Source organism: Pseudochaenichthys georgianus, unplaced genomic scaffold (genome assembly GCF_902827115.2).
Source record: "Pseudochaenichthys georgianus unplaced genomic scaffold, fPseGeo1.2 scaffold_2002_arrow_ctg1, whole genome shotgun sequence".
Lineage (NCBI taxonomy): Eukaryota > Metazoa > Chordata > Actinopteri > Perciformes > Channichthyidae > Pseudochaenichthys > Pseudochaenichthys georgianus.
In genome coordinates this window covers 1-20,519 of record NW_027262713.1, presented here as the reverse complement: position 1 = coordinate 20,519, position 20,519 = coordinate 1, and the positions used below count along the sequence as shown (strand labels likewise).

Sequence of the window (20,519 nt, the reverse complement as noted above, 5' to 3'; positions counted from 1 at the left end):
ATTGATAAAAAGAATCTTCCTCTCAAGTTTGAGACGACATGCTTGATTTGTCTCGCCTGGTGAGCCCTGATTGGCTGTCTCTGTCCGCCCCACAGTCACACGAGCCAGTCCACGTCCTGGAGCCTCCCATTGGCCCCCGGCCGCAGTAGTCCCGCCCCCCCGCAGGCCCCCGAGGCAGCGCCGGAGAGACGGGTCGGCTCCTCCATGGAGACCGAGATGTGACACCATGACAGCTTTCCGTGTTTCTTTATTCAAACACTCACAACTTTATAGATAAGGTGTGTGTGTGTGTGTGTGTGTGTGTGTGTGTGTGTGTGTGTGTGTGTGTGTGTGTGTGTGTGTGTGTGTGTGTGTGTGTGTGTGTGTGTGTGTGTGTGTGTGTGTGTGTGTGTGTGTGTGTGTGTGTGTGTGTGTGTGTGTGTGTGTGTGTGTGTGTGTGTGTGTGTGTGAGATCTGATAGTGTTTGGAAGACCACGTCTGAGTTGTGAGCTAGACGCACACACACACACCACACACACACACACACACACACACACAGACACACACACACACCACACACACACACACACAGACACACACACACACACACACGCTCTCTCTCTCAGGTAGACTCTGGTTTCAGATTATTGTTGTTGACGCTGAGATTTAAAACCCGCTGTGTGACTGAGATCCTGACCGCCAGCATAGTCACAACAACAACAACAACAACAACAACAACAACAAACACACTCTTAGGGTTTTTTACTTGTCCTTTTTTCGGTTTGTTTCCAGATGAGTTTTGAGATAACTGCTGGAGATTCACTCTGTTTCCTCTCTCCTCGTGTCCTCTCCTGTTTCCTTCCTTCATCTAGTTTCCTCTCCTCCTCTATACCATTTTCTTTCTTTCTTTCCTTCCTTTCTTGTCTCCTTTCCTCTCCCTTCTCTTGTTTCCATCTCCTCCTTTCTTGTTACCTTCTTCCCTTTCGGTTTTTCTCTCCTCCTCTCTTGTTTCCTTTCTCCTCACTCCCTCTCCTCCTCTGTCCTTTCCTCTCTCCTTGCCTCCTTTCTTGTCCCCTTTCCTCATCTCATTTTCTCTCCTCTCTTGGTTCCATCTCCTCCTTTCTTATCACTTTTCATGTCCTACAATCTCTACTACATGTCCTACAACTCCTTTCCTCTTTTGTTACCTTGAATTCTCTAATTTCGTCTCCTCCCCTCTCGTTGTGTTCTCCTCTCACATGTTGCTGCAGGGGGGGGGGGGGGGAGGCTTCTCATTGGCCGTAGTTTCCTCTCCTCCTCTGTCCTATCCTCTCTCCTCGTCTCCTCTTATGTTTCCTTCCTTCATCTAGTTTCCTCTCCTCCTCTGTCCTCTCCTCGTCTCCTCTTATGCTCTTATGTGTCCTTCCTTCATCTAGTTTCCTCTCCTCCTCTGTCCTATCCTCTCTCCTCGTCTCCTCTTATGTTTCCTTCCTTCATCTAGTTTCCTCTCCTCCTCTGTCCTCTCCTCGTCTCCTCTTATGTGTCCTTCCTTCATCTAGTTTCCTCTCCTCCTCTGTCCTATCCTCTCTCCTTGTCTCCTCTCATGTTTCCTTCCTTCATCTAGTTTCCTCTCCTCCTCTGTCCTATCCTCTCTCCACGTCTCCTCTCATGTTTCCTTCCTTCATCTAGTTTCCTCTCTTCCTCTACTTACCCTTTCCTTCCTTTCTTGTCTCCTTTCCTCTCCCCCGTCTCTTGTTTCCATCTCCTCCTTTCTTGTCTCCTCCACTTTTAAAACATTAGCCATGTTTCCATTCAACATTAAAGGTCCTCTCTCACCCTCCTCTTCATCACTACATCCCAGCTCTCAGATATATCCAGAGCCTGTCTCTGATTGGCTGAAACACCAAACAGATCATTGCAGCATTACCCATAATCCCCTCTGTTTCAGCCCTGTTTCCAAAGTGCTGATTCTCTGTCTGTGACTGCAGATGAAAACAAGGAGCCCCTCCCCACGCCCCTCTGATAAGGGGGGGGGGTACCTTGTTGCTGATTGGCTAAATAATCGGGGCCCTTTAAGACGTCCTGGATGAAAGTAAACTTATTTTATTTGTATTATTATTGTTCTTTTCTCTGCTGTCGGTGTTTGAATATGTTCCTCTGTGTTTCCTTGTAAATTAAACCTTTTTATGGGTTTTTTAACTGTTTATTCGCTAATTTATTATATTTTGCACAAAGAGGATTTTCGCGGTTTTAAGTGTTGTGATTGAAGATGTTTTATAAAGGTTTAGTGTGACGCCAGGGAGGCCCAGCAGGGGGCAGCACCTCCTCACAAAGCAACAGGAACGCATCATGAAGGGGTGCAGCTATTTAAAAGAGAAGAAGTCTTTAATGATCCTTAAACAGAATCGTATTCAAGTTAAGATACTGGAACGACACGTGTCTAAGTGTGATATTTAGATTAGTTTGAGCTTATGATAAAAGCAGAATGAATGTTGTATAGAGTTCAAAAAGAATGGTTGGGTGATGTAGTCCCCGGTTCCTCCACTAGAGGTCCTCACAGCGTCTCCTCTGAGTGCTCACCTGTGCCTCGTTAAACACACACGCACACACAGACACACACAAAGACAAGCACACACAGACATACACAGACTCACACAAGCACACACAGACACACACAAGCACACACGCAGACACACAAACAAGCACACACACAGACACACACAAGCACACACACAGACTCACACAAGCACACACACACACAGACAAGCACACGCAGACACACACAAGCACACACACACACACACAGACAAGCACACACACTCACAAACGCACGCACACACAAACAAGCACACACACAGACACACACAAGCACACACACACACACAGACTCACACACACAAACACATACACACAAACAAGCACACACACAGACTCACCCACACAGACTCACACGCACACACACACACAGACTCACACGCACACACAGACTCACACGCACAAACACATACACACAAACAAGCACACGCACAGACTCACCCACACAGACTCACACGCACACACAAACACATACACACAAACAAGCACACACACACACTCACACGCACACACACACAAACAAGCACACGCACACACGCAGACCAGTTTCTCCTGCAGAGATGAACAGTACGTTGTATTAAAGTTCCTAATAGTTTAAAGTTTGTAAAATGTTCACAGCAGCTTCGACTTGTTTAATGTTTCAGAAATGCTAAATGAAAAAGCCAAACGCAGTTTTCTGAAGCACAGAAGTGACGCTCCGGTCTGGAGGAGAGAGAGAGACAATAAATGGTCGTGTTTACTTTGTATTCCCAGCGTCAGGTCTTCGGCACAAAACACATTTATATCAAACAGAATTACCAAAAAAGTGAGAAATCGGGGCGAAGGTTTTATTCCATCCCGTTGAAACCATGTACCGTATTTATTTATTTATTCTATTTGTAATGTTGTTATATTCTAGATGTTCCTTTATTTAATGTTCCTTTTCTTTGTTTGTGTTATTTTCTTATCTCTTATTATTCACAGCAACACCGAACCAGATCCCTAAAGATAAAACCATATTCTGAGTTTGTAATCATGAACCAATCTATCATGCTGCTGCTGCTCTTCTTCTTGGGGTACCTCATCCGTCAAATCTCTGTGCGTAAATCAATACTTATGTTAATATAATCTTTATTTATCATTTCTTCCAAGTGTGCATGTTTTCAGTTCAGACTTCCACGCATCCCGTCGGCTGAGTGGACATATAAAACATCTTGTTTCTACATTTGAAAAAACTAGATAAAAAGAAAAGTTAAAATCGTGTTTGTGTCGTGAGAGAAATAGAAGCATCCTTCCTGCTTGAAGGGTTTGAAATAGAAGCATCCTTCCTGCGTGAAGGGTTTGAAGCGTCTCCTTGTCGCCGTGCTTCTGAGCCTCGCGCTGAGATCAGGCGGCGGTTAGTAATTCCATTTCCCCAAAGTGAGAGAGAGCAGATTAGGATGTTCAGATAATCTGCAGCTCAGCGTGACGCACCCGCTCGGGGCGGGGTCCGCGGGACATGGAGAGGGAAGCAGAGGACACATGCTTTACCTCGGTATTGAACTCATCTCCCCGTTTGCACTGAAATGCCATCTTTATCTTTCAGTGTCGTCTGAGTCTAAATGTTGATGCACTTCTGACTAAAGATCAGCTTCTTTAGATCCATCTGCAGGCGCGAGCTCACGGTGTGTAGAGTCAAAGACTCTCTGTCTGTCGATCTAAATCCACCAACCGCCAGAACTACAGACTGCCTCATTTGCATATTTATGTGTGCGTCACTCTTTAGTGTCCCCTGGTCTCCCAGCTGTGTGCGTCTCTCTTTAGTGTCCCCTGGTCTCCAGCTGTGTGCGTCACTCTTTAGTGTCCCCTGGTCCCCAGCTGTGTGCGTCACTCTTTAGTGTCCCCTGGTCTCCAGCTGTGTGCGTCACTCTTTAGTGTCCCCTGGTCTCCCAGCTGTGTGCGTCTCTCTTTAGTGTCCCCTGGTCTCCAGCTGTGTGCGTCACTCTTTAGTGTCCCCTGGTCTCCCAGCTGTGTGCGTCACTCTTTAGTGTCCCCTGGTCTCCGTTGTGTTTGAGCTTCTTGCAGCTTTTAGTAAACGCTGCCATGTCTCCTCAAGCTGCTGCGTGTTCTCTAAACGCTGCCATGTCTCCTCAAGCTGCTGGATGTTCTCTAAACGCTGCCATGTCTCCTCAAGCTGCTGGATGTTCTCTAAACGCTGCCATGTCTCCTCAAGCTGCTGGATGTTCTCTAAACGCTGCCATGTCTCCTCAAGCTGCTGAGTGTTCTCTAAACGCTGCCATGTCTCCTCAAGCTGCTGGATGTTCTCTAAACGCTGCCATGTCTCCTCAAGCTGCTGGATGTTCTCTAAACGCTGCCATGTCTCCTCAAGCTGCTGAGTGTTCTCTAAACGCTGCCATGTCTCCTCAAGCTGCTGGATGTTCTCTAAACGCTGCCATGTCTCCTCAAGCTGCTGGATGTTCTCTAAACGCTGCCATGTCTCCTCAAGCTGCTGGATGTTCTCTAAACGCTGCCATGTCTCCTCAAGCTGCTGAGTGTTCTCTAAACGCTGCCATGTCTCCTCAAGCTGCTGGATGTTCTCTAAATGCTGCCATGTCTCCTCAAGCTGCTGGGTGTTCTCTAAACGCTGCCATGTCTCCTCAAGCTGCTGGATGTTCTCTAAACGCTGCCATGTCTCCTCAAGCTGCTGAGTGTTCTCTAAACGCTGCCATGTCTCCTCAAGCTGCTGGATGTTCTCTAAACGCTGCCATGTCTCCTCAAGCTGCTGGGTGTTCTCTAAACGCTGCCATGTCTCCTCAAGCTGCTGAGTGTTCTCTAAACGCTGCCATGTCTCCTCAAGCTGCTGGATGTTCTCTAAACGCTGCCATGTCTCCTCAAGCTGCTGGATGTTCTCTAAACGCTGCCATGTCTCCTCAAGCTGCTGAGTGTTCTCTAAACGCTGCCATGTCTCCTCAAGCTGCTGGATGTTCTCTAAACGCTGCCATGTCTCCTCAAGCTGCTGGATGTTCTCTAAACGCTGCCATGTCTCCTCAAGCTGCTGGATGTTCTCTAAACGCTGCCATGTCTCCTCAAGCTGCTGAGTGTTCTCTAAACGCTGCCATGTCTCCTCAAGCTGCTGGATGTTCTCTAAACGCTGCCATGTCTCCTCAAGCTGCTGCGTGTTCTCTAAACGCTGCCATGTCTCCTCAAGCTGCTGGATGTTCTCTAAACGCTGCCATGTCTCCTCAAGCTGCTGGATGTTCTCTAAATGCTGCCATGTCTCCTCAAGCTGCTGGATGTTCTCTAAACGCTGCCATGTCTCCTCAAGCTGCTGAGTGTTCTCTAAACGCTGCCATGTCTCCTCAAGCTGCTGGGTGTTCTCTAAACGCTGCCATGTCTCCTCAAGCTGCTGAGTGTTCTCTAAACGCTGCCATGTCTCCTCAAGCTGCTGAGTGTTCTCTAAACGCTGCCATGTCTCCTCAAGCTGCTGGGTGTTCTCTAAACGCTGCCATGTCTCCTCAAGCTGCTGAGTGTTCTCTAAACGCTGCCATGTCTCCTCAAGCTGCTGAGTGTTCTCTAAACGCTGCCATGTCTCCTCAAGCTGCTGGATGTTCTCTAAACGCTGCCATGTCTCCTGAAGCTGCTGAGTGTTCTCTAAACGCTGCCATGTCTCCTCAAGCTGCTGGATGTTCTCTAAACGCTGCCATGTCTCCTCAAGCTGCTGAGTGTTCTCTAAACGCTGCCATGTCTCCTCAAGCTGCTGGATGTTCTCTAAACGCTGCCATGTCTCCTCAAGCTGCTGGATGTTCTCTAAACACTGCCATGTCTCCTCAAGCTGCTGGATGTTCTCTAAACGTTGCCATGTCTCCTCAAGCTGCTGGATGTTCTCTAAACGCTGCCATGTCTCCTCAAGCTGCTGAGTGTTCTCTAAACGCTGCCATGTTTCCTCAAGCTGCTGGATGTTCTCTAAACGCTGCCATGTTTCCTCAAGCTGCTGGATGTTCTCTAAACGCTGCCATGTCTCCTCAAGCTGCTGAAGATGTTCTCTAAACGCGGCCATGTCTCCTCAAGCTGCTGAAGATGTTTCCTCATGTGGAACCTTTGTGTTTTTATATCTGCATCCTTCCTGAAGCTGCAGGTCCCGATGGAAGAGGTTTGTGTCAAACTGTACTCTGAGTCGTTGCCCCCCGGAGTCTGGATGTCTCTGACGTCGCAGACGGACATCTCGTTTCTCTCAGATCTTGTTGCGTGCCGCTGAACACGAAACAAATCTGTTGGCGACCTGCTGCTTGCGTAACCTTCCCCGCGGACAAAAAGCAGCACGGGGCAAAAACAAACACATAATGCATGCTCCTAATACCCTGCTCACATAATCCACTAACATGGAATATGGGGGGGGGGGGGGTATTTGTGCAATTCATATCATGGACGTGTGCTTGCTGGTTTGTCTCTTTATGTAAGAGGATTTGTCCCGGGTGGCACGAGTCGCCCAAACGCTCATCGGTCCAACGAGCCAATGAGAGGCCGCGGGCGCTTTGACGTACATACCGAGAGTCGTTTGGGCCGGGGGGGATTTGGTCGCTTCAGGGAGGACGAGAGATTAAAGCAGTTTTGTGCCCAAATAGAATCAAAGAAAGGAGATGAATGTTCTGCCACGTTGAACGCTAGACTCGTCATCGTTCCGACACCTGGAACGTTTCTTCCCAGATCTGTAAATGCTGATTTGACAAAGACGGAGGAACCGTTTACTCCCATCTCCTTATTGTCTGTGTGCCGTATGCAAACTGAAACGTTAGCGAATAAAAACACACAAATGCAAATATCCAATATTTTATGTAACCTGGAGGTTTCACCAAATACATAAATACTTAAAACAGATATGGCTGCTCTCACAAATAACCCCATGATGTTTGAAGTAAGAACTCAAAGTATGACAGAGATACAAATGAGAGTTTCTCTTTCCTTTAGTTCGGAATCTATTTCTCTTTTTCCTGCAAGAAATGATTTCTCTCAAGATTCTCCTGCATAGAAAGACCACACATTTCTGAGCCCTCCTACTTTCCCAAACAAGAGAATAACAGTAAGTATATATGCAGTACATCAACTCGTTTTTAAAATGATTAAAAAACATCTTCAGGAAGCCGTTTCAGAGGAGGGTCCCACACCTCCTCCCCCCCCATAACAAGTCCTTAAGATGCAGAACCCTCCGGAGGAAGACGTCCTGTTCTTGGATGATAGAGAGGGTTGGAACGGAGATGAATAAACACTGTTTTTGATTGACAGCTGGTCTCTTTGCCTCCGAGCCATCACATGGGTTTGTTAGCTTTTGTCACCGTCTTGATTCTCCGTTAGCAAACGCTTCAGATCGTACCGTGTGCTTTCTGTGGTTCGAGGTCAAACACTGACCACTCAGAACTACGTGCACGGACTATTTTCTGACAGCCGAGCTACGACCAATAAGCCATTACAAGTTGTTCTGTTAGCTTCTTCGAAATGAGCAGCCCGCAAACCTACGATGCACAAAGCTCGGACGTTCCTCTGTTTGGTTGCTGATGAAAGGATTCAGCAGGTGTTGTGTGTGATGTGATTTGATGTCTGCTTTGTGCCGATTGGCTGGAAATACTGCTTGATGTGAGGGTCACTATCGGCAGCAAACAAAATGCTAATTAAGTTGACAAAGCATACATCAGCTGATCTGTTGAACACATGTGCGTTAGCTTGTTGGCTAGTTGTTAGCTTGATGGCTAGTTGTTAGCTTGTTGGCTAGTTGTTAGCTTGATGGCTAGTTGTTAGCTTGTTGGCTAGTTATTAGCTTGTTGGCTAGTTGTTAGCTTGATGGCTAGTTGTTAGCTTGTTGGCTAGTTATTAGCTTGTTGGCTAGTTGTTAGCTTGATGGCTAGTTGTTAGCTTGTTGGCTAGTTATTAGCTTGTTGGCTAGTTTTTGGCTAATTGTTAGCTTGATGGCTAGTTGTTAGCTTGTTGGCTAGTTGTTAGCTTGTTGGCTAGTTGTTAGCTTCTTGGCTAGTTGTTGGCTAGTTGTTAGCTTGATGGCTAGTTGTTAGCTTGATGGCTAGTTGCTAGCTTGATGGCTAGTTGTTAGCTTGTTGGCTAGTTGTTAGCTTGTTTGCGAGTCTTCTATATACACATGAATCACCCCAGCTTCACATTATCACTTCTATTCTCACCTCCTGCCTTTAACCCGTCGTTGCACTCTTTGCCCGGCCTGACAGACTCGTTAAGCTTCCTCACATGGCTCTGTTTTGTGTTTTATGTTTTTATTAGTTGCGCTCATGTCCTTTCCTAGCACGTGTCCATGTTGGTGCGAGCTGTGATTATTGACCCTAACATCTTCTGTTCTTTAACCCAGCATGTTCTCATCCACCACCTGATGCACTGCCATCCCTCTTCAGCAGCAGCGCAGTCCCAGTTAGCTTCAAACGTTGAAATAGAAACACTAATGTGAGTCCAAATGTCTTTCCATTCCCTGCATGAAATCAGACGTGTTGTTGTCCTCTCCGTCTGATAAGGAACAGGACCCTGAACGCATCGTTCAGTCAGTGGAGGATGTCTCTAGTGGGTTGAAGTCCCTCGGGCTGAAGATGCTGCAGGAGATGGCGGGAAGTTGGACGGATTCTTGGAGTTCCTATGAAAACATAAACAAGAAAAAATATGAGCAAAACTCGTCGTGCAATTGTTGTGATATTGTCCGGTTCTGTTTTCCATTTGCTTGAGAGCGTGTTGAACGCCTTCAAACACAAGACGTTTCTGACAGAACATATAAAGCTTTGGACATTTTTAAATGACAACTTTAGACGATCATTCACCTCTAAATATTGACCTCTTAAGAGCTAACGCTAACGGCATGGCTCCAGGGCTGGGATGTTGATTCGTTAGTTGTGGATCACCGGTCATCATCAGTCTGGCCTGAGGCTCCATTATTACAACAACATATGGATATATGTGGTACTAAACAAAAAGCCCATTAGTCTAACGGCCCTTGATCCTGAAAGCCTCTGATAGTACTCTGGAGTTCAGTGGCTAGCTTTACTTCCCTCCTCGATGGCTTTGCGTGACTCATAAAGCTCGTCTGTGTAACTTACTGTAAATACAAAAAAAGCGTTTTGTGGGATAAAAGTCTGCCGGACTATTTCACCGATTGGGTCCTGGGAATATTGATCCATTGGACCGCTGGCGCCTTCGGTCAAGACGGAAATATCTCAACAACTAAATGATGGATTGGAATGAAATTTGGTGCAAATATCTGTGATCCCTGGAGGAGGAATCCTACTGACTTCAGTGATCCTTCAACTTTTCCTCACACCATCATCGGATCCACACTCGGAATAAATAACTAACGAGTGTCCCGTCGGCCTCAGTCGTTTAATTCCCCGCATTATGGCATGAAACATTTCTCTCTGTGAGATCAACAGGTTTGTTGTGGTGTCTGGGATGGACTTCCCAGTAAACAAACATCAGCTGAGATTTTTATCAGCTTTTTTTGACACCATCCCACTAATCTCCGTTAACGCCAACATCTGCCAGCTGTGAACCTTAACCCCGCCGCCTCTGGGCTGAGAGCCGCTGTCCAGCATACGTCAACGGGATGAGCATCTGTGCAGCCATTCATTATTTCCCTGTCCTCTCAGGGTTTATGTTGTCGCTTCATCTCAGTGATGCATGGGGGGGGGGGATTTATAAAGGACCTTCATGCAGCCGAACGAGGGCTTTAAATCTGGGGTCCAGAGGTTGGGGGGAGGGGAGCCAGCTCATGATGATTTATGCATTTTATAAACATGCTTTATGTCATTCTACTGAAACAAGCAGAGATCGGCCATTCCCAAAGTGCCAAACAAGTCATTCTGACACTTGCTTTTTGTTGACTCCCTGTAGTTTTTGTACGCAAATAAAATCATCTTTGGTTTATATTCTTTTCTAACTGGCTCACAGTAACGCAACACGCTATTTGTTGTTCTGTCCTGCAATTTGATTGGATGCTGCCTGGCCGGTTTACCCATAATAGATGCAGCGATGAATTGTTGAAAGGTGCATTGGAGGAAGCGTGAAGTGATAAAGTGTGGTCTTGCTGGGAATGAAAAGCGCAAAAACGGTTTGGTTTAAAGTCTAAATACTTAATGGGTTGCTATCTTTGTTTTAATCTTTGAGGGAAATCAAGTCTCACTAAAGTCGTTGGTGTTTCAGTCTGAAGTGAAGCTTCTGTGTCCCCGCAGGCGGCGTCAGGGACTCGTGGTCCAGACGGACCTGATACGTAATGGACAGATTGAAACATACATTTAGTTCAGATGGCAATAATCTCCAGAGGGTAAATCCTAATGACCTTGTTGGTCCTCTGACTTTAATCTAGTAACACCAACAGGTCAAAGATGAATGAATAATCTCCACATCTACAAGTTCAACCCACGCCACGCTTCCTCCAGATCTCCTTTGACGCTATGAAACTAATTAACATCATTTAGCACCAATCGAGGCTCGTCTCCAAACTGCTGGATTGTTCACACCTCCTGGAAAGGACATTCACAAGGTCAGTTTTCCCGATATACGTAGACGTTTTCAACGGATCCTTAACGTCTGCTCGTTTTTTGCATTACGACTCAACGTAGATTATATTTCCATCCAACGAAGCAGGGCGTTCATCAGGGTTCTCGGGTTCATTTAGCAGCAAGAGAGAAAACAACATTTCTGAGGGTCAGGAAACCATTCTTGAAAGGATCCAAAGGACCCATGTTGTGATTTAGTTTAATATCAAGTATTGGGTTCAAATTAATACTTTTGATGACGAGACTTAAGTTGTGTTTGTATGTTTAGCTTTGGTTCGTATCTTCCTCCCCACGCAGACTCGTTAGATGTGTCTGAGACGCGTCAACATGAACGTCTTCCAGGAGGGAATCCCTCGAAACAGAATGGACCGTTTCCTTCGGTCAGTTTGAGGAAGCCAGGTTGCAAATGCATGATTTTTTTGTGTGCAATTCTCCAAGAAGTGAACTACGTATCCTTCTGATATCAGTATTGATGCAGCAGTACGAGTTTGACAAAGACATTTAACAGAAACGTGATGTTTTCGTGTCTTGCACAATCTCACATCTTGTGTTATTCAGAAACCGCCGTGTGTGCATCAAACCACTGGTTGAACTGCATTTGAAGCAGAAGCTCAGCGTCAATTTAAAAATACTTCTCCTTTACATGTTGCTGTCGACAGATCCTCCTGAAACGAATGAACGAGGTTTGGTTGATCTGGTGATGACAGAACGCGCCCTGGCCTCGCCGCGTGCCGTGCACTCAGACACATATCAGTAATAATTGATTTCCATGCATTTGCTTAATGGTTACAGCGGCACGACGTGTCCTGCATGTTCGATGGGATCAACAGGCAACCTTGACACAGAAAAGCAGCTCTAACATCAGGACACACACAGATGTTCAGGACGAGCTGACGCAGAAATGCTAATCTCTTTATGTCTGAACTCAGATATTGATGTCCTTTTGTTTACTGAATGTCCTCGTGGTTCGGTTCTGGATTTGATCCGGACTAAACGGACAATGTTATCAGGTATTTGCTCATTTAGATCCAATAACTTATCTCATGTAAATTACATTAATAATGATCAACAAAACCGACCAAGGGCCAGAACTAAATGTGTGTTTCTGCAAACTACTGATACGTTGAATCTTGGACTAAAGATATCAACACTTCTAGCTGCATGTATGTCAACGTTGTAGAGTTTAAACCCCCAAACAACAAACAAACAAACAAACCTTTAACCACAATCATTCTGTACTTTCAAAAAGTTCCTTTTAATCTGAGCATTGAGTCGACATATTTGTTCCAACTCAGTTTTAACTTGTTTGATTTTAGTGCAGAAACTAAACTCTCTGAAGATATGGAGCCTCACATCTGGAAAACTCTTGAAAGTACTCGTATTGTTCGTGGCAGATATTGCTGTATCCATGGTCTGATCTAGTCTCTGGGATTTAGGGATTGTTGTTAATTTATAGACCAAATAATCCCAAAAGATATTCAGTAAAGAAAAGTTATTGATCGTTGCACTTTTTTTACTTTGAGGAATTTCGTAAGGAACTTTAAAACAAAGACGCGTCAGGACGAGGAACGCGTGCGGGCGTGCGGGCGTGCGGGCGTGCGGGCGTGAGGGCGTGCGGGCGTGCGTGCGGGCGTGCGTGCGTGCGTGCGGGCGTGCGTGCGTGTGTGTATCGAAGTATCTACGTGTGTGTGTGTGCGTGTGTGGAGCTTGTCCCAATGTAATCCATAAAGACCCTAAATGAGAGGGGGATCCAAAATGGCCCATTTAAAAGTGAATCCAGTTCTATCAGTAAAAGCCGTGGAAGTGTGAGTGCAGTTAAAACACAAGTGCAATGATACAAATATAAATAATTAAAACATTCTCCCCAGTTATATGAATTTAAAAAGTAAAGGGAGTGTTAATATTAACTAATAATAATAAAATAAAGGAAGGCACACCGGGTTAGTAACATCGTATACAATGTCACTGAAAAACAGAAACCATTAAAATCGAGGTCGGGTAAGTTTAAAAGATTCCAAAGGGTAGCCGTTTTTTATTTAAAAGGTTAGTGTTAGTGTTAGGGTTAGGGCTAGGCTCTACGTCGCAGTATGTTGGGCTCCTCTCAAGTGTGTCCTACCTCCTGCAGACCCTCGTTCGGCAGCTCTTGGTTGTAAAAGTAAAAGTAAGAGTTCAGAGTGGCTTCCTTCAGACCAGAGTGCTCCTCTTCTCGCGCTCGGCGCGCTCGCGGCTCAGGTCCGGCGTCTGCATCTCGCTGTGGCTCGCCGGCGTGTTGTTGGGCTCGTACCGCGACGAGGCCGGCGAGTTCTGCATGACGACCAGGCGGATCGGAGACTGGCTGGGCGGCGGCGGCGGCGTGTTGTCGGGAGCGTACTCCTTGGTGGGGTCTTTCCCCCGGCAGTCGTACAGGATGCAGGAAATGAGGAAGACGAGCAGCAGGATGACATAACTGGCCACCAGGATGATGAGGTTCAGGGTCACCGGGTCAATCTCCAGGTAGAATTCCATAAAACCCATGGTGCCGCTTCATCCCTCGCCTCAGATCAGCTGGAGGATGTGTGCATGCGTGTCGAAGAGGAGCAGTGGGAGGCAGCTGCTGCAGGGAGAAAGAGCGACGGATGAAACGAGGCGAGGCTCTAATCCCAACGTTCAGCAGCCAATCATTAAAGCTGCTCAGTTTTAATAACTTAAGCCACCATTTTGATTTGACCAACTATAAAAAAACGGACTTTCAGTAAAATGGAGGAAGGGACTGATCGAGATATGAGCGTCACTGTTGGGCATTCATGTAATAACTATTAAACAACTGGGAGAGTTCTGAAGTCACAGAACAGCCATTTGAACATGCAGCTGCTGTTTGGGGTTTTATCTTCCTGTTTGTGCGTCAGGAGAGTTTCTCAGTCTGCGTTTCAGTGTCTCGTGGTTAGGGTTAGAGTTTCCTGGTAGGGACAACCCACCAGGAAACTCAATGTCTGCAGCAAAACAAGACTGAAGAGACAGAAATGACTTTGAAGAAGCAAAAGAACAGCCGTTGCTTTAATGCAAGCTTATTCTGAAATTATGAAATGTTTGGAAAATGCTGACATTTCATTCTGAGAGTATCACAGCTTTATTTTTTTTAATGTATTGCAACTTTATTCAGAAAACACTGCAATTTTATTTTGAAAATCTTGTAACTTTATTCTCAAAATGCATCAATTTTATTCTGAAAATCTTGTAACTTTATTCTCAAAATGCATCAATTTTATTCTGAAAATCTTGTAGCTTTATTCTCAAAATGCATCAATTTTATTCTGAAAATCTTGTAACTTTATTCTCAAAATGCATCAATTTTATTCTGAAAATCTTGTAACTTTATTCTCAAAATGCATCAATTTTATTCTGAAAATCTTGTAAATTTATTCTCAAAATGCATCAATTTTATTCTGAAAATCTTGTAACTTTATTCTCAAAATGCATCAATTTTATTCTGAAAATCTTGTAACTTTATTCTCAAAATGCATCAATTTTATTCTGAAAATCTTGTAACTTTATTCTCAAACTATTTCTTGCATCTTTTAAATAATATGGAATTTTTTTTTCCTGAAATAACTTTTGCTCATATATTTGTTTGTGTTTCCTTTATTATGTCTGATCCGTTGCTCCAAGCCTTCTGAGCGACTCGTCTCTGGAGCTTTACAGTGACGCAGAGAGGAAGCTTTAAATAAAATACATCATGCGTTGGTCCAGACAAAAAGACATTAATAAAAGCCTGACCTCTGACCCCTGATATCAGCCGGCTGTAAGCCTCCGTCTGACTTCACGTTTCCCCCGAGAGGAGAGAGGCTTCAGGGTGAATGGATTTCATTAGAAAGAGTGAAGGAGGATGTAATCTGCATTAAAGCATCATATGGTCTGTGTGTGTGTGTGTGTGTGTGTGTGTGTGTGTGTGTGTGTGTGTGTGTGTGTGTGTGTGTGTGTGTGTGTGTGTGTGTGTGTGTGTGTGTGTGTGTGTGTGTGTGTGTGCGCATGCGTGTGTGCGTGCGTGTGTGTGTGTGTGCGTGCGTGTGTGTGTGTGTGTGTGTGTGAGGAAGAGGAGGTAAACACACTGATGAAGCGTTTTAAAGACACACTTTGTTTAGTTTCTGCTGCTGTTTGGTTTGTATTTCATTGTCTGTTAAATCTCCTTCCTGTTTGTGCAAAAGCATCAAACTGCAGCTTCCTGTTGGAGGGTCACTAATGCAGAACGGCATTACAGGCAATATTATGACTTCATGCTGGAGATTCTAAAGGTCTCATGGCACGGCCATTTACTGATCATAGTTCCATTGTTGAGGTCTACTAGAATAGATCCGCGGACGTAACGTAACGGCTCCACGGATTGGTCCATTTGGGTCTGGGCACGTCACTGTACCCGGAAGAGAAAGAGAAACCTCCAACGAGGCGTTAGAGTGTTACTCGCTACAGGGTGCACTTTGAGGGTTTGTGACTGGATTCTGAAAATGTTACAACTCTATTCTGAAAATATTACGACTTTATTCTGAAAATATTACAACTTTATTCTGAAAATCTTTTAACTTTATTCTGAAAATCTTGTAACTTTATTCTGAAAATATTACGACTTTATTCTGAAAATATTACGACTTCATTCTGAAAATATTACAACTTTATTCTGAAAATCTTTTAACTTTATTCTGAAAATCTTGTAACTTTATTCTGAAAATCTTGTAACTTTATTCTGAAAATATTACGACTATTTGAAAATAGTACGACTTTATTCTGAAAATATTTCAACTTTATTCTGAAAATATTACGACTGTATTCTGAAAATGTTACAATTTTATTCTCAAAATACTGGAACTTTTATTCTGAAAATATGACAGTTTTATTCTGAAAATACTGCAACGTTACGTTTCTCCAGTCCTCGGACAAAAACCCAGTTGTGAATGTTTTCTCAAAGCTCCGTCTTCCAGCCGGAATAAAACATAAAAACGGAAAAGATGAAATCCATCTTGAGAATAACAGAAACAGGAAATAGGTTTTAGAGGAATCCTCACTTTGTGGATGATGATGATGACGACGACGATGATGATGATGATGATGATGATGATGATGATGATGATGATGATGATGATGAGGGTAAAAATAACGGAGACGAAGACGACATGAGATTCAGAGAGAGAGGAGCCCGACGCTGAATCGCTGCTGATGTTAAACCGGTTCCTGACGCCGAGGCGGCTGCAGAGAGCTGACCGCAAATGAAGAATGGAGGATGCTTTGGAGAAGAATGGAGGATGCTTTGGAGAAGAATGGAGGATGCTTTGGAGCAAAGGTGCAGAGAGTGCGACTCCTGCTTTGAATCCGCCTCTCTTCTGACCCTGGCAGTCTTTCTCTGGTTCTGTAGATCAATGACAACGTTTAGGATTATCGAGCAGAAACGCTGGCCCGTTCTCTGTCCTCACAGCCTCGGTCCAGAGAAGGACACACCTCCAGAGGAGTCCTGCGGCCGCTCGGACAGTCTGAGGCCTTTTCTGGACCTGTTCGGCGTGTTTATGACGTGCCGTCGCTCGCTGCTGATTCCTCGCGTTGGGAATCGGGTTATTGTGTGAATGGGTCTGAGAGAGCCGTCTGTGGAGCTTCACCGAACAAGCCATCAAGACTCACTATTCACCGAGGGGTTGGAGCTCAGGTGAGCGTATAAATAACACTTGATAGAGCACCTGTCGAAACAAACATCAAGTTCCGTTAGAAACAAACAAGATGGACCTTTAATATCGACATACAGACGTGAGCAACTTCACGTTTACCTCGTAATGTTTTTAACTTCATCATCGTCTACTAAGAAGGATACAAGTGTGTTGAGTGTTGCAAAAAACTAAGCAGCTTATGAACATCAGATTTTAAAACACAAAGACGTTTACAGAAAAATAAACGCCATTAAAGATTTTTTAAGTTTTATTTATCGAGATGCTGATTTTAAACCATTGTTACGAAGAGTCGGGATGTCCTGTTACAGCTGGAGGGGGGGGGGGTTCCAAAGCTGCTGTTTCACACCCTCCATCTGAAAGAAGGAGCCTCGTTAAACTGAGTGTGGCTTTAGACGGAGGGGGAGTGGCGAAGGTGAGCTTTGGAATAAGTGTTGTTCACAGGAAGTGAAGCCTTGCGTGTTTCCAGCTCTCTCTTTCTGCCTTTCTTCACAACACAATGTGACTTCCTGTGTCACTCCCTTCTATTTCAGCGCCACCTAAATCCATCAGCAGCGGCACGATGAAAGAAAAGGAAGCAGAGAAAGTTAGAGGAAGTGCCTCTCCCGGGTTAATGATGCCTTCAGGGACCTCCAGGGGCCGAGGGGGTATCGCTGCTGGGGCTGAAGCAGTCGACCCCTCAGGGCGAGCTGCTGCCTCTGCTCTGGACGAATGGATCGTGTTTCCAGCAGACTTTAAGGATCGGCCTCAAAACACAACTATTTATAGAAGGATACCCCGATTAGAGAAGCTTCCAACATCTATAAAACTGCACATTCGGAAATGATAGAAATGAATAAACCTGGTAAAAAAAATCAAACTCTGAAGAAGGAAGTCCAGAAACAATTGGTGCATAATTATATTATAAATGAAGCACGTCTGTGGTTGTGAAGACGGAGGCGGGTGCTGGTCGACCGACCTGTCGCCTGGCAGCGCAACTTCAACGAGTTCGTTTGAAAACAGCCGTCAGCGAACCGACCCGGCCGAGTGGCACCGGCCCGTCCGCCGGTGCCGAAGAGGGCCGGGTGGCCCGACCGGCCCTCTTCGGCACCGGCCCGTCCGCCACTGAGTCCCGATATCTCTGCAGGACCCTCGTTTCACTTCCTCCTCACCGTCTGATGACGGGAGACTCACCTGCTGCTGAAGAAGGGTTGAGAACACTGAGTGTCCTCTTCCAACATGAGAGTAGCATGCTAACAAGGGTACCAGCTGTAGCTGTGAACATGACAGGATGTGTGATGACCCAGAAGAGCATCAGGACTAGTGCTGCGTACCTGGACTCACATTCAGGTTCAGGTCCGGACTCAAGTCCAGAGGTTCAGGTTCAGGTCCGGACTTATAAGTCCGGACCTGAACCCATGGCTTGTGTCAAGTTGTGTGAGTAACTAAAGTGAACTTACTGTGAGCTAATTATCAATTGAAAATTAACTCATAATCAACTCAAATTCAAACTCGTCAGATTTATTGTGCTCCCTTCCAACTCGTGTCCACATTTCTCTACAAAGTACAAATGTAAAAAAAAAACTTTTTGCCACTTAGTCTACAAATGACTTATGACAGCAACTACAGTGAACTACTACAAAGTTCAAACATGTATTTCATTTACCAAACTAAAGTAACCGAACAGTCCCTGAGCTGACTGAGCCTCAATCCCTAGAGCTTTGCTGAAAGGTAGAGTGTAGAGTAGACTATACGCATTACACTGTTACACACCTACTATACAGTATAGGCTACACTGTAGTGACTGTACAGTCAGAGTGTACTGTACTGTCTGTACACCATGTATTTTCTACAACTCTACATGTGTACATTATACAGTACATACTACATACATAGTGATGTACATACATACTGTTAGAAATTAAAATCAATGTTGATATGGCGTAATTTTGAATTAAATACACTATTTAATTTAAATCAGTTTTATTCTGAAAAAAACGGAAGTTCACACTATTAACTTAATAATTTTATTCTGAAAATTATTCACTTCCGGTTAGCATTAGCATGTGGCGAAATGCTACGTTTTCAAACCGTGAGTCGAAGGTGAAATGACATGTGATGTTGTACACTGGGATTAGCACTCATTTATTGACGCTGAATAACGTTTATCAGGGAATGTTTAAATAACCACAGACACCAGAATATACGTAAGTGCTAGTTTTTTTTGCGAGTCCAAGTACCGGTTCCTGACGTTCCGGTTTTAACCGGACTTGAACCGAAACTTTTTACAAGTCCAGTACCGGTTCGGCGTACCGGTACGCAGCACTAATCAGGACTGTTTGAGGCAGATGATAGCTATGTGAGTAACATGATGATTCAGCCTCTATGGAGAGAGACATCAAGCATGCTCATTTCTGACGTGGAGCTGATCTGAAGTAAACATTGAAGACTGCTTTCTGTTCCTCCATCTTGAGACTGTGTCTTCCTCTCTTGATATCAGCGTGTGAAGGACACTGCTCAGGAACTAGTCTCTGTATGTGATGACTCCTTCCCTTCAGAGAGGATCAGAGATGAAGCTCAGGCCGGGGACCAGGGAGAGTTCTCATTTCTCTTTCTACCTCTCTCTGACCTCAGACCTGGGGGGGGGGCGCTCTCACACTGCAGGGGAACTATTTCCTGTTCTCAGCTGATCCATCACGCGACTCGTTTTGTTTCGTGCCAGGCTGCGGAGGAAGAGGGGGAGGAAGAGGGGGAGGGAGAGGGAGTTATTGCCACTGCGGTGCCCCCGATCACAGGAAGGCAGTCGGGCGCTTCCGCTCTGAGATCGGCCTCGTTCGTCAGCATTCACATCCAATAGAGATTCTGAGGTTCAAAGGTTGCCTCATCAGAAGCTCAGCAGAGCGGCCTGAGCGCCTCCATCGATGTATTCTATTTACATATAGAATACGAACGAGATACAAGAACAGAATATGAGACTATACGGTCATTGAGACCTCAGAGTAAGGAAGTGAGCGATCCGAACAGTTATCGGACTCTAACTTTATGGGTTTTCCTTCAAGTTTAAATATTTGCATTTTCACTTGTATTAGATTTATGCTGCGATCAAAAGGAGACGAGAAGGAGACGAGAAGGCATCGCTCTGCCCAGGTCGCCTGATTAAACCTTTACTCACTAAGATGTTTAAGATGAACTTTTATTAATCCCTCATGGGGAAATTATTTCTCTGCATTTGACCCATCCTAGTGTTAGGAGCAGTGTGCTGCCATTTTGAACGGCGCCCGGGGAGCAATGTGCGGAACGGTGCCTTGCTCAGGGACACCTCGGTAGCACTTGGTCTTTCGGGGACTTGAACTGGTGACCTTCCAGTTCCCAAGCCAAGTCCCTATCGACTTCGCCACCACACTTTCATTTCAGAATATATACTTTTTTAAGTCCTGAATTATTATTATTTTTTAACGCAAAGGTCACATTTTGACCCCAGAGAATCTTCACCTTTTTTACTTTACTTTTAATTGAACTTGATACATGGGGCGGCCCATGCGTGTAGGAAGCCGGTTTGATTCCCGAGTGTCCTTCCCTCCGTCTCCCCCTTTCAACTCCACAAAGAACTACCTGCCAACAACGTGTATTTGATTTCTCCTGTTGATTTAATCTGGAAAATAATATGTCAGTATTTTCCTCACGAATCCAAAGGCTGAGATACAGACACACACACACACACACACACACACACAGACACACACACGCACACACACACGCAGACACACACACACACACACACACACAGAACACACCA

The 20,519-nt window shown here is 45.1% G+C and overlaps 1 protein-coding gene across 1 annotated transcript; it reads right to left on the bottom strand.

The window, feature by feature from the left end:
• Positions 1-13,247: 13,247 nt before the first annotated feature.
• Positions 13,248-13,577, bottom strand: smim36 (small integral membrane protein 36). Its single transcript, XM_034077803.1, has one exon. It carries the CDS (start codon positions 13,575-13,577, stop codon positions 13,248-13,250), a length of 330 nt encoding a protein of 109 aa, XP_033933694.1.
• Between the last annotated feature and the right edge of the window lie 6,942 nt (positions 13,578-20,519).

Excerpts from the sequence above, each read along its gene's own strand:
- smim36 (XM_034077803.1), bottom strand. The coding sequence starts at position 13,577 with ATGGGTTTTATGGAATTCTACCTGGAGATTGACCCGGTGACCCTGAAC.